The 14837-nt window shown below is 41.9% G+C and overlaps 1 protein-coding gene across 3 annotated transcripts in view; it reads right to left on the reverse strand.

Moving 5' to 3' along the window:
• Positions 1–400: 400 nt before the first annotated feature.
• GINS1 (GINS complex subunit 1) overlaps positions 401–14837 on the reverse strand; it is a 33421-nt gene continuing 18984 nt past the window's right edge. For all 3 annotated transcript variants that reach the window (XM_006163598.3, XM_006163595.3, XM_006163596.2), the window contains 2 exons: positions 6941–7015; positions 401–1249 (listed from right to left, as the gene is read on the reverse strand). In XM_006163598.3, coding sequence (XP_006163660.1) covers positions 1181–1249; positions 6941–7015 — 144 coding nt within the window. In that variant the 3' untranslated portion in view covers positions 401–1180. The remainder of the gene's footprint in view (positions 1250–6940; positions 7016–14837) is intronic.

Consider the following 14837-nt stretch of genomic DNA (forward strand, 5'->3'; position numbering starts at 1 on the left):
AAAACCATATAAACCAGCATCCCTTAGTTGTAAAATCCACCCCGATCCACTCCAGCAAACCTTACGGTTTACTAAATGGTCAACACCACATGGCTTAACTCGTCATTCATATGGGCCACTGAGGTGATGCAGTGGTAACTGTGTGGAATGGTATCTGATGTTCTGCTGTGCTGAGACCACATGGAAGGTCCCACGTTTGCACCCCAAGGTCTCCCTGTGCACACAAGGTGCTATCATATCTGTGCTCCTGGCTGGCTGAGGCTGGGAGCAGGATCACGGTGTGGAGACTGTCTCTCTTTCTGTCTCTCTCAGGGAAGAAATAAACAAAGCATCCTCCACCTGGCCAACTCTTCATGACATTTTGGTCAACATGAGTCTGAGAGAAAACTGCACAAATTCCTTGTCTAGCCCCAATTTCTTTTTATTATTTTATTCATGACAGTGTGCAAACGAGAGAAAAACAGGCATCCTCGACAGCGTCTCATCATGACGTCCCCTTCTCCTACCCCCCAGCTCATTAGGAACTTGACCATGCATGCTGTGTGCCTGGACTGTCTGCTCAACTGGGGATCCAAACTCTTGCGGAGCTACGTGGCTTCTAGTGCTGCAGTTCAGTACACCATCCCAATTTCTACATCCTTCTGAAAAGTGGTGACACTGACGCTCACCTCGCAAGCTTGTAAACAGCCATGAGCCACGCCAATACCATGGCTGGAAATGAGCAAAGTCCACTGTATCCTTCCTTTCCTTTCTTCCTTCTCAAACAGCCAGATGATCAATATGCCAGTAAACACTGAATATGCTGAAAATTTTTATAGACCACCATCTTTACCTGCCCCTATGGTTTTAAATCATGTACTCCCTGACTTGTATACTACACACCACCAGAAAACACACATGATATATAAGGATCCATCCTCTTCTAATGTAGGCAATGGACTCTAGTTATTTGGGGATGAAAAAAAGAATCAACTATAATAATGTTTACTTTCATTTAAAAGAATACATTGTAGTAACAATAGTAGAAATGTTATGACTAGACACAATTCGTAATCATTAATTACAATATCATAAAGAATGTCTGTAACTTTTGAAATAAAAAAGGGAGTTGGGGGAGGTGAAGAGCCATGTGGAGAAGGTTCTGGGAGCCAGGTTCAGCCTTGCAGCTCCTCAGTGTGGATCATGACCAGACGTGCTCCAGGACTCCCTGTCTAATCAACTGCTCACACTTCCAGCGGGGGAGAAAGTGCTGTAGGAGAAGAGTGAAGAAGAACGATTAGAGAAGAATTTTTAATTACTTTTGCATCATTAAAATGCAACAACCAATTTTGACATTTTCAAATGCAGTTAAACAGTTAATAGTTGATCATATTTACTGTTTCAATGGACTGAAATTGATATCATTTAGAGCTATGCTGAATTCTGATTTTTGAAAGTAAATTCACAGTTTGCCTAAGTTAAATCCAACTAGACTTCTGAATTTTATTAAGTATTTTTCTTGGCATTGCATATTTAAATTTCTGTCCAAAAAATCTTAGGTAGGGGGGATTTGGGATCCTGGTTATAAGAGGAACAACAGCTCATTGGGAAAATCAATGAGAGGATTGTCTTCTCTAGGAAATCTGTTCTAAGATTTCAGTGTTAACATTTATTTTTCAGATAACAGTGACAATTTTTCTATTTTTTTTTTCCAAAATTAAAAGTATTTGTGGGGACACACAGTGTCACAGCAGTAAGATGCAACACTGTGTGAGGTACTCTCACACAAGGAGGTTCCTGGTTCAAGTCCAGAGACTTCCCTGAATACACTCTGTACAAGTGTACCCATGATCTGGCTGGCTGAACTGGAGGTGGACTATGGCATCAAGACTCTCCCAGGAGTGCTGTTTTCTCTCTCTCTCATTCAGTCATGGAAGAAATAAATTTTAAAATAAATTTAAAAATAAAAAGTACCTGTAACCTACAAGGCAGGGGCTGTTTACACGTAACCAGCACCCAGCAACCAAGCTAACATTCGTCCTGTGTGTCTGCCTGAGAGGACCCCATTCTTGTTCTGAGGAAGCCAAAGGACAGAAATCTTTCCTATCACAACACGTGGGCCTAAAACAGATGTGAACATTCACTACATCCTGAAACGGGGAGGTGCAAAGCAAAGGCAGGAAGGCTTTCTAAGCTCACAGGTGATCAAAGAACTCTTAAAGGAAGGTACAATTGGGTAAAAACTAAAACAACAATACATATGTTACAAATTAGAGAGGAACTAACCTTTGAAAATGGCTATAGCAGGAGAGATGATCAAAACTACTCAAGAGAGCAAACTGTAACTTCAGTAGCATTGTGCAGCTGAAGGTCCTGCCCCACAAACTCAAGACCTCACAGGAGAACATGACCAAATCCTTCCAAACCAGCTCTAACACACGTGGGCCAAGGACTGCTGCCTAACTCTTTAAGTCCTTCTAAGGCTTTAAAAACAAAATGGAGCTAGCCCTATGGCCTGGGATTTAGGGAGATGAATCTCACATGGCGAAATGCAGTTCAAATCCCTGCCCCAGCAGCTTGAAAAATACTGTAGGAGCGTGTGCAGGTATGCCTGAAATCCCAACAGGACAGAGAAATGGAGAAGAGATTGTGGTGTGACCATGCACCATGGCAGGGTGCTTTCTCTCCTCAACTGTCTCTCTCTGCCAAGCACAAGCACTCTCTGGCAAAAAATAAAACACATAACATGTTGAGCTTAGCTACTATATAACATCAGCATGTGCTAAGATGCTGCTATTCTCAGACAGAGGCTACTTGGGAAGCCTGGGTTTGGCTCCCAGTCTAATGTAAAACAGGAAGCGTGTGTAGGTATGGGCCTGGCTGGGAGGCTAGGGCAGGAGGATCAGTCAATTACAATCTCTCGGGGTCAGCAGGTGGTGCGGTGGTTAAAGTGCTGGACTCCCACATGGCTGACTGCAGTTCTAGTGCCATACCCAGCAGCTTGAGAAATCACGCCCGGCCCATGTATGTGCATGCCCAAAATCCTGAGAGGAGAATGGAGGAGAGGGGACTGTGGTGTGACCATCCCCCTGGGGATGATTTCTCACTTTTCCCTCTCTGTCTGTCTCTCTGACAAGTGCCTATGCCTCGTGGTAAGAGGCCTAAAAATAAATAAATAAATAAAAAGTCTTTCTCAAAAATAAACGAACTTTAAAAATGTAAAACATAGGACTAGCCTTGCAGCCTAGTGTTCAAGGGAGCCAGATCCTATGTGGCCTACTGTGGTCCAAATTCCAGCCCTGGTGTCTTGAAACACAGGCCAGGGACATGTGTGTGTGCACCCCACATCCTAACAAGATAGAGAAATGGAGAAGAATTGTGGCATAACCACCTCCCACTCAAGGGGGCTTTCCTCTTTTCTCTCTGGCAGTGCACAGACACTATGGTAGTGGAAAAACTATATATATAATGTATATAATGTAGAAAAATACAGAAGTTATTTACTTAAGGGCAGGTCTCATTTTTGACAAAAAGATACAGTGCTTGCCATACTGACAGCCATAAAAGGATGTATGATAAGACGCCGTCTTCCTACTGATGTTTTACATAATGTGCGTGACCAGGACCGATACCACAGATTTTAGAGAAAATCAATTGTGGATGTGCTCGGACATTTTAGAAGCCCCCTGACACCAACTACAGTTGACTGTAAGTTTTGTTTTTTCAGTGTCTCCATCTTTGTCACAGAGAGAGGGAAGCTGAGAGAAAGTGAAAAGCATTAGTAAGAGGAAGGCGTGCATGGCTCACAGAGGAAAACACAACGGCCAGTGCAGGGCGAATGGCGCGGGGGCCTCTCTGCTGAGGAATCATGGCCTCTGCGCACTAGTGGGCAGAGCAGCCACAAAACTACCCACAGGCTAGTGTGGGGTGAAGTGATGCTTCGGCACACTTAGTTTACGAGCACAGCTTTAATCTTGTGAACCAGAGCTTCCTGATGGATCCTCCAGAAATGCAGATTTTTCTAAAAGTGTAATGCATCACTGCCTTCAATTCATTAGTGTCCTTGGACAGCACCTGGAAGTGAAACTATAACAAAGACTTTGTCTTTTTGAAAATTTATTTCCTCCATGAGTGATAGAGACAGGGAGAGAGAGAAAGGGGGAGAGACCCAAGCATCCGCGACAGGGTCTTGACACTGCAACCCACTCCTCGGCCTTAGCTGGGCCAGAACATGGACACACACAGGTGCCTGACATTTACAAGGAGTCTCCGCACGTGAACCCCAGAACTTCCCGTGTCAGCTGGCTTCATGGAGTGGTACATTACTGATGCACTACCATCCAGCACCAATCCAAAACTTTTCAGTACCCTAAAAATCAGTTTTTAAAATATTCAACCTTTACTCTGGGAAACCAAAGCTCCATGGGTACTAGTAAAATAGAGATTAACTCCCTGCATTAGGGCAATAGGCCCAAGAACCACACAGCTCAGAGCCACCTTTTGTTCTACAGCATAAATCAGTTACACTCAGATGGCAGGCAAAGAAGGAAAGGAATGTTTAAGCCACTGGGTCCAGGACTCGAATCACAGTCAACTACATGGAAGTCCAGAGATATAGTCATTACACTAACTGCTGATCCCTTAAAATACATTTATCTAACAGGAAAATTCCTAATGTGAATTTGAAGATGTCTAAGGAAACACTATACTGAGATTGTTTACAAGGAAAAATTTAGCGTAAGTTATAACTTCACAATTTCAACCTTTCCCTATTAAATTGTTATGTTTATATATCAAGAACTTAGAAATTCTTGAGATATATTACTATTAATTTCTTAAAAAACCGGGATTTATAAGGTGAAGTACAAGCTGAAAAATAAGTGTTTAGCAACATTTTTTTAAAGAATTATTTTTTATTTTGACTTTAGTCATTTAATCTACTTATTTCATTTTATTTTATTTGACCAGAGAGGGACAGAGTGAGTGAAAGAGAGAAAGCAAGCCGCTGGGTCTGGGAATTGAACCATGGTCAGCCATGTGGGAGTCCAGCACCCTTAAACACCATGCCACCTGCCAACCCCGCCACATTTTATAAATTGTAATTTGAAGAACGGAGCCAAACCCACCAGTTTAACAACCACTAGATAATAATCTACCACCTGCCCAGAATTAGACCATTATATTTTTCCAGAAAATGTAAAAAATGCTGAGTGTTAAATATAAGTAATAGCCTCATACATTAATCTTTCCTTAGTATATGTAATATTTGCTTCAAGTCTTAAAACTGAGAAGAACTACAGAACAGGTGCATCACAGTAAACATTACGACTAAGATATACATGATCATCGCAAGGTGCTATCTTGCTAGTGACTCCAACATTTCTACGATTCAACTCTCTTACAAGATTTAAATACAGTATCTACAGTATCTGAAGATAAGAAATACCTGGCTATTTTTTTTCAATAGAACCGAAATACCATCATCGACTTCGAATTCTCCATAGTCTTTAAGACACCGCACCTGAAAGGAAATAATGATTTACTTTAATTATTTAAAAATTTGTAGTGACCAAAAAGTGAACAGGCATTATATAAACCCCTACACAACCTAGAAAGGTACTATGCTATTTATTTCCACTCTGAGCACTCAGGCCTATTCCTACAGCTGTAGTATTTGAATGGTTCCGACTGCCCTGCTTTGAGGTGGGGAGGAAAAATGGCAACATCGCTAACATACATGCACATCAGAGTTGACAGTGAGGAGACCCAGGGAGCTGAGTGAGGGAGAAATGTCTGCTGGAATTTCTCCCCTCTGAAAATCCAGGAAAAGTCAGCAGCTGAAATAACTACCGACAAAGAATGTTTTATTTTTATTCTCCTTTAAAGTTTATTTTAATCATGAGAGAGACAGCATGACAGAGCACATGAAACACAAATAGATACCCTTGACAAGGTCTCGTCACACCAAGATCCCCTTCCCCTAGCCCTCTAGCTAGTCAGAAGTTTTAATTTTTTTTGTTCTACAGCATAAATCAGTTACACTCAGATGGCAGGCAAAGAAGGAAAGGAATGTTTAAGCCACTGGGTCCAGGACTCGAATCACAGTCAACTACATGGAAGTCCAGAGATATAGTCATTACACTAACTGCTGATCCCTTAAAATACATTTATCTAACAGGAAAATTCCTAATGTGAATTTGAAGATGTCTAAGGAAACACTATACTGAGATTGTTTACAAGGAAAAATTTAGCGTAAGTTATAACTTCACAATTTCAACCTTTCCCTATTAAATTGTTATGTTTATATATCAAGAACTTAGAAATTCTTGAGATATATTACTATTAATTTCTTAAAAAACCGGGATTTATAAGGTGAAGTACAAGCTGAAAAATAAGTGTTTAGCAACATTTTTTTAAAGAATTATTTTTTATTTTGACTTTAGTCATTTAATCTACTTATTTCATTTTATTTTATTTGACCAGAGAGGGACAGAGTGAGTGAAAGAGAGAAAGCAAGCCGCTGGGTCTGGGAATTGAACCATGGTCAGCCATGTGGGAGTCCAGCACCCTTAAACACCATGCCACCTGCCAACCCCGCCACATTTTATAAATTGTAATTTGAAGAACGGAGCCAAACCCACCAGTTTAACAACCACTAGATAATAATCTACCACCTGCCCAGAATTAGACCATTATATTTTTCCAGAAAATGTAAAAAATGCTGAGTGTTAAATATAAGTAATAGCCTCATACATTAATCTTTCCTTAGTATATGTAATATTTGCTTCAAGTCTTAAAACTGAGAAGAACTACAGAACAGGTGCATCACAGTAAACATTACGACTAAGATATACATGATCATCGCAAGGTGCTATCTTGCTAGTGACTCCAACATTTCTACGATTCAACTCTCTTACAAGATTTAAATACAGTATCTACAGTATCTGAAGATAAGAAATACCTGGCTATTTTTTTTCAATAGAACCGAAATACCATCATCGACTTCGAATTCTCCATAGTCTTTAAGACACCGCACCTGAAAGGAAATAATGATTTACTTTAATTATTTAAAAATTTGTAGTGACCAAAAAGTGAACAGGCATTATATAAACCCCTACACAACCTAGAAAGGTACTATGCTATTTATTTCCACTCTGAGCACTCAGGCCTATTCCTACAGCTGTAGTATTTGAATGGTTCCGACTGCCCTGCTTTGAGGTGGGGAGGAAAAATGGCAACATCGCTAACATACATGCACATCAGAGTTGACAGTGAGGAGACCCAGGGAGCTGAGTGAGGGAGAAATGTCTGCTGGAATTTCTCCCCTCTGAAAATCCAGGAAAAGTCAGCAGCTGAAATAACTACCGACAAAGAATGTTTTATTTTTATTCTCCTTTAAAGTTTATTTTAATCATGAGAGAGACAGCATGACAGAGCACATGAAACACAAATAGATACCCTTGACAAGGTCTCGTCACACCAAGATCCCCTTCCCCTAGCCCTCTAGCTAGTCAGAAGTTTTAATTTTTTAAAATTCTGCCAAAGGGTACATGCATTTGCCAGAGGGAGGGAGAATGAGAAAGCATTCCTCATAAGGAACTGTCACACTGAAATTCTTTCTCCACTTCTCCATCCGGTGTCTGGCATGCCTAAAATTCTAAAAGGAAAAGGGATTGAGATCTGACCATTTCCCATGGTCGGGGAAGGGACACCTCTTCCTGTCCATCTGTCTTCCTCGTGAGGTACACATACCCTCTGGTAAAAACACAAAAAAAGGGACCAGATGGCCTAATGGCTACATTGCTGGACTCCCACAAAGTCGACTGCAGTTCGAGTCCGGACTCAGCAGCTTAAAACTCACGCCAGGCACGTGTGCATGTGTGCCCAAAATACCGAGAGGAGAATAGAGAAGGGATTACAGAATGGCCATCCCCCTGGGGATGTGCAAGTGCCCAAGATCTGATGGGCTGGTGGAATGGGGAAGGGATCATAGCATGACCAGACTTTGCGAAAGGTGTTCTTAGCTCTCTCTGTAGTGTACAAGCACACGGATATAAATAAAGAGAAAAAAAATTAAGGTAATTTAAATAATTCCTGGACTATGGGAAAATGCTGCAATAGAAAGCATTGAGAATCTGTCTTCCCATCTTTATTTTTTTAAAGTTTGTTTATTTTTCCATGAGCCAGTGAGAGATAGAGAGACAGATAGACAACACTAACATGGTCTTTATTTATTAATTTAAAGTTTTTTGTTACAGGACAAGTGTGCTTGCCAGGGAGAGAGAAAAATATGGGGAGAGAAAGACAGACAAACTGAGAGGGAATGTGAGAAATCACACTTAGTCCCTTCTCCTCCTGGGATTTGGGGTGCATGCACACACACACACACACACACACACACACACACACACATGTGATATTTTTTTTTTTTGAGGAGTTTTTTCTATGCGTGTGCTCGCCAGACAGAGAGAGACATAGAGACAGAAAGCGAGAAATCACCCCCCAGGGGGGATGGTCACACCGCAATCCCTTCTCCTCCGTTCTCCTCTCGGGATCTTGGGCACACATGCACACGTGCCTGGCGTGAGTTTTAAGCCACCGGGTCCGGGATGTGAACTGCAGTCAACTACGTGGGAGTCCAGCAACATAGTCATTATGCTAACTGCTGGTTCCCTCAACGTGAGTTTCAAGCTGCCAGGTCCGGGATTCCCAACAGCAGTTGGCCATGTGGGAGTCCAGTACCTTAACCACCACGCCACCTGCTGGCCCCACCAACAGGGTCTTGACTCTTGTGATCCATCCCAAGCTTCAGCCGGTCCCAGATCATGGGTACATGCATGCCTGGTGAATTCAGGGAGGTCTCAGACATGAATCTGAAACTTTCCCATGTAGTTTGGCCTCACAGAGTATTATGTTCTTCTGTGGTGCCACCATCTTAATAACAACTGCATTAGTAGACTGGAAAAGCTTGGATGCTTGGACAAGAATCTGTAGATAATTTTGATCCGTTTCAACTCTTCCCATAATATTATTGAGTCGTCGGAAAAGTCATGATGTATTTTCTATGTTTTTCTGTGCAGAAATGCATTATGACTTTTCCAATGACTCATGTCCTGCCCCTACTCCCATGGCAGGCCACTCTGCCCATGTTCAAAGAACAGCTTGCAGATAGGTGGGTAGGCGTGAGGGTGCACAAAGCACTTTGCTCTCTGACTACTAATTGCTGTTTGTTTTGTTTCTTTAGGTTTTACTACTGGGTGCATGCACTTGCCAAAGACAGAGAGGAATGTGAGAAATTATCCCTCTGGGAGGATGACCATGCCACAATCCCTTCTCCTCCATTCTGCTCTCAGAATTTGGGGCAAGAATGCACATGTGCCTCATGTGATTTTCTTTCTTTCTTTTTAGGGAGTTTTGAGCACATATGCTCACTGGAGAGATAGAAAACAAGAAATCACACACCATGGGGGATGGCCACGTCATAATTCCTTCTCCTCTGTTCTCTCAGGATCTTGGGCATGCATGCAGACGCACACGGCGTCAATTTTATGTCACCAGTCCAGGACTCAAACTGCATTCAACTCTGTGGGAGACGAGTGATGTAACCATTACACCATCTGCTGGTTCTGAGCAGATTTTTGAGATTTTCAAGATTGTGAGTGATTTTCAAGCCACCAGGTCCGGGACTCAAACCCCAGTCAGTCATGTGGGAATCCAGCACCTTAACCTCTATGCCACCTGCTGGTCCCGGATTGCTATTTCTGATCAAGTAGGTATAATGGGGCAGGAAGTTATAGTAACTGTACCTCCTCCAGCTGCAAGTGACTTCCAGGAAATTTTCCTTCCCCCTTCATTTTTCTCTTTCCTTCTCCTTTTGGGAGCTAGACATTTTAAAAACAAGGACTTTCAAAACCAATTTCATTGATGGGGCTGGCAGATGGCATAGTGGTTGTATTGCTGGATTCCCACGTGACCAATCATGGTTCAAGTCCTGGACCCAGTGGCTTCAAACTCATGCCGGGCACATGTGCGTGAATGCCCAAGATCCCAGGAAGAGACCGGAGGAGAAGAGATTACAGTGTGACCATCTCCCCCTGGAAGATGATTGTTTACTTTCCTTCTCACCATTTCTCTCTCTTTCTCTCCCCAGTGAGTGCATGTGTTGTTCTAAGGCAAAAATACTCTCAGAAAAAGAGAAGCAATGGCATTGGGGCTAGCAGGTAGTATAGTGGTTAAGGTTCCCACATGGCTAAGGTTCCAGTCCTGGACCCCGTGACTTGGAGTATGTGTGTGCAAACCCAAAATCCCAAGAGGAAAATAGAGGAGAAGGGACTGTAGCATGGCCAATCTCCCTGGGGGTGGTGGTTTCTTGGTTTCTGTTTCTGTCTCTCCCTCTCTCTCAAGTAGGCACATATGCCCTATTGTGAAAATCTATCAAAAAACAACAAAAACAAACAAAAGCAACTGCATACACAGGGAAAATGAGTAAGAGACTATGCAGTTCAGAGACCAGGAAGTGGCATGGTAGTTAAGGCGTTGGACTCCCACATGGCCAACCAAACAGGTCACAGACCTAAAGGCTTGCTTTCTCACTTTCCTACTCTCTTTTTCTCTCTGCCTCTGGTGAATTTAAAATAATAACAGTGAGTAAAATCAATAATTTTTAAAAAAATATTTATTTATTTATTTATTTAAATTTGACCAGAGAGTGATAGAGGAACAAAGAGAGAGGAATAATGTGAAAGCAAGCTTCCAGGTCTGGGACAACAACAGTGGTCGGTCACATGGGAGTCCAGCACCTTTAGCCAACTGCCGGCCTCAATTTTAAATAATTCACTAATTATTTAAAAATAATAATTAATGGGACCAGCAGGTGGCGTGGTGGTTAAGGCGCTGGATAGTCCCACATGGCCGACCAGGGTTCAAGTCCTGGACCTGGTGGCTTGCTTTCTCACTTTCTCTCTCTCTCTCTGTGTCTCTCTCTGGTTAAATTAAAATGAATGAATGAATCTTAAAAAAAAAAAATTAAATGATTCTTTTTTTTAACAAAAAAAGAGAGAGAAACTACACAATTCAGGGAAAGGAGAAGGCTCAGAAAAGCCCTGCACAGACTTCCATCTCAGGCTGATCTCTGACACAGAGACAGACTGCAGCAGTCAAATGACAAAAAAAAAACAAATGAAAACAGCAAATCCTGGGGAAACAGAATTTGATTTAGAGTCACTGTTAAATTCAGTTACCTGATTTTCAACAACAAAAAAATCATAAGGCAAACAAAGAAATAAAAAAGTATGACCCATTCAAAGGAAAAAATAAATCACTAGAAAGTGACCATGAAAAAGACTTGCTGACAGGCATATTGGACAGACTTTAAAACAACTGTCTTAAAGATGCTCAAAAAACTAAAGACAGACACAGACGTGGAGAAAATTAAGAAAACGATGCATGAACCAAATGGAAATATCAATAAAAAGACAAAAAAGATATTCTGGGGCTAAACACTAGGTGAAATGAAAAACTCACTAAAGCATCTCAGAGGCAGATCTGAACAGGCAAAAGAATAAGCGAACTTGAAGACAGGAAAATGCAAACGGCTGAGACTGAGGAATGGCAAGAAAAAGCCTGACGACAAGACAGAACCTAAGAGGTCTGTAGGACACCATCAGGCAAACCACCTGATACACTGTGAGTCCCAGAAGGGGAAGAGACAGAAAAGGTATAGAGAGAATCATTGAAGAAATAATGGCTGAAAACGTACTTAATTTGATAAAAGACATGAATATTTCTTTTTTTTTTTTTTTAGAGGTTTTTGCCATAGGGCGCGTGCGCTTGCCAGACAGAGAGAGACAGAGAGACAGAAAGCGAGAAAGCTCCCCCGAGGGGGGAATGGTCACGCCGCAATCCCTTCTCCTCCATTCTCCTCTCTGGATCTTGGGCACGTATGCACACATGCCCGGCGTGAGTTTTAAGCCACCGGGTCCGGGACTCAAACTGCAGTCAACTACGTGGGAGTCCAGTGACATAGCCATTACACTAACTGCTGGTCCCAAAAGACATGAATATTAACATCCAAGAAGTTTAACAAATTCCAAGTATGATGAACTTAGACAGACCCACTCTGAGATGCATTATAATCAAACTTCCAAAACACAAAGACAGAATCTTTATTATTTTTCAGTACATAAAAAAAAGAAAAGAAAAGAGAAAAATCTGCTGTAGGACATGTATGCTGGCTGGAGAGAAACCAGAGAGAAATTGAGAAAGCACCACCAGAGAAGATAGCCACACTACACTCAACTTTTCCTTCATTCTCCTTTTGTGATTTTGGGCATGCACACACAAGCACCCTGAGTATTTTTCAAGCTGCCAGGTCCAGAACTTGAACTGTGCAGTCAGCCATGTGGGATCCAGTTGCCTTAACCACCATGTCACTGGTTGGCTCCCAAAAACAGAATCTTATAAGCAGCAAGAGAGAAGTAAGTCATCAAACACGAGGGTCCTTAATAACATGATCAGCTATTTCTCATTAGAAATTGGAGGCAGTAGACCAATAGAGGCAAAGTACTAAAAGAACACCAACATCGGGAACCAGCAGTTAGCGTAATGGCTATGTTGCTGGACTCCCACGTAGTCGACCACGGTTCACGTCCCGGACCCGGTGGCTTAAAACTCACACTGGGCGCGTGTGCGTGCGTGCCCAAGATCCCGAGAGGAGAATGGAGGAGAAGGGATTGTGGCATGACCATCCTCCCTGGGGGGTGATTTCTTGCTTTCTGTCTCTATGTCTCTCTCTCTCTGTCTGGCGAGCGCACGCGCCCTATAGTCAAAACCTCTCCCCCCCCAAAAAAAGAACACCAACATCAACCAAAAATCCTGTAGGTGGCAAAACCATCCTTCGAAAGTGAGGGAAGAGTGAAGATATTCCTAGAGAAACAAAAGTTAAGGGAGTTCATTACCACTAGACCTGCCCTGAAAGAAATGTTCAAGCAGGGAAGGGATCATGGTATGACCAGACTTTGCAAAAGGTGTTCTTAGCTCTCTCTGTAGTGTACAAGCACACAGATACAAATAAAGAGAAAAAAAATTAAAGTAATTTAAATAATTCCTGGACTAGGGGAAAATGTAATGTAATGTAAATGTACTTGAAGCTGTGTGAAGAAATAAAGATCTCACTTCAGACTCCAAGATGCAAATAGATTGAAAGAGAAAGCACAGAAAAGGGATATCTAATACAAATAGCTGCCAAAAGAGAACAAGGGAGACTATACTACGTTTAGCAAAATAGACCTAAAATCAAAAAAGTTTATAAGAGACAACAAAGACCTTATGTATTAATAAAGGTTCAATACAAGAAGACATCACAGTCATAATCATAAACATTTACACATCTAATTAACGGTTCATCAAAATACGAGAAGCAAAAATCAAGGGAGCTAAAGAGATAAATGGACAGTAACAGTGGGATATTTCAATGTCCCACTCTCAGTAATGGATGGAACCATCAGGCATTTTGTAAGGAAATGGGGACTTTACATGAAGAAACCAACTTTATTCAACAGACATATACAGGACACTCTACCCAGTAACAACAGCATACACATCCTTCTTACACACATGGGATCTTCTCCAAAATAGGCAACGTGGGGCCACAGAATAAGTCTTGATAGATTTTAAGAGAGATTTTTGCTATAGGGTGTATGTACTCTGTAGAGACAGAGACAGAAAGTGAGAAACAACCCCTTGTGGGGGGGCGGGGGTTGGCCACACTGCAATCTCTTCTCCTTTCTCTTTTCAAGATTTTGGGCACGCATGCACATAGCATGAGTTTCAAGACACCAAGTCCAGGACTTGAACCACAGTTGACCATGGGAGTCCAGTGACATAAGCATTACATCCTCTGTTGGTTCCAAGTCTCAACAGATTTTAAAAGATGGATATCATACAAGTGTCTTCTCCTACCACAATGGGAGGAAGTTAAGAAATCAGAAGGAAAAGCAGAATCCTTGAACATCTGTGGAAATTAAATCATACACTCTTAACTAATGGATGGAAGAGGATATCACAGGAAAATGAGAAAATACTTAGAGATGAATGAAGACAAAATACAATATACCCAAATTTATAGAACTGCAGCCAAAGGAGTGCTAAACCATAAACATATGAACGCCTACATCACGAACAAGAAAGACTGGGGCCAGCAGATGGTGTAATGGCTAATCCAGGTGCTGGATTCCCTCGTGGCCAACGCGGTTTGAGTCTCCAGGCTAGTGGCTTGATGCCAGACACATGTGTGTGTTTGTCCAAAATCCCAGGAGAACAGAAAAGGGATTGCAGCATGACCATCCCTCTAGGGCTTGTTTTCTCACTTTCCCTCTCACTGTCTCTCTCAGGCGAGTGCATGTGTCATGGTAAAACGTAAAAAAGAAAAAAAAAGAAAAAAAAAAGGACAAGAAATAATTTACACTCTAAGAAACTAGAAAAAGAAAAAACTAAACTTAAAGCTAGTGCAAGAAAAGAAATGACAGTCATTAGTGTAGTAATAAATGAAAAAAAAAAACAGAAAAATAGAGGTCAATGAAAAGTAAAAGTTGGTTCTTGATACAGCTTTAGCTAGGTGGATTAAGAAAGATAAAAAATGGGAACCAGCAGTTAGCCTAACGGCTATGTCGCTGGATTCCCACGTAGTCGACCGCGGTTCGTGTCCTGGACCCGGTGGCTTAAAATTCACGCCGGGCGCATGTGCGTGCGTGCCCAAGATCCTGAGAGGAGAATGGAGGAGAAGGGATTATGGCGTGACCATCCCCTCTGGGGGTGATTTCTCGCTTTCTCTCTCTCTCTCTCTCTCTCTCTCTGTCTGG

This window comes from Tupaia chinensis, unplaced genomic scaffold (genome assembly GCF_000334495.1).
Source record: "Tupaia chinensis unplaced genomic scaffold, TupChi_1.0 Scaffold142716_1, whole genome shotgun sequence".
Classification (NCBI taxonomy): Eukaryota; Metazoa; Chordata; class Mammalia; order Scandentia; family Tupaiidae; genus Tupaia; species Tupaia belangeri.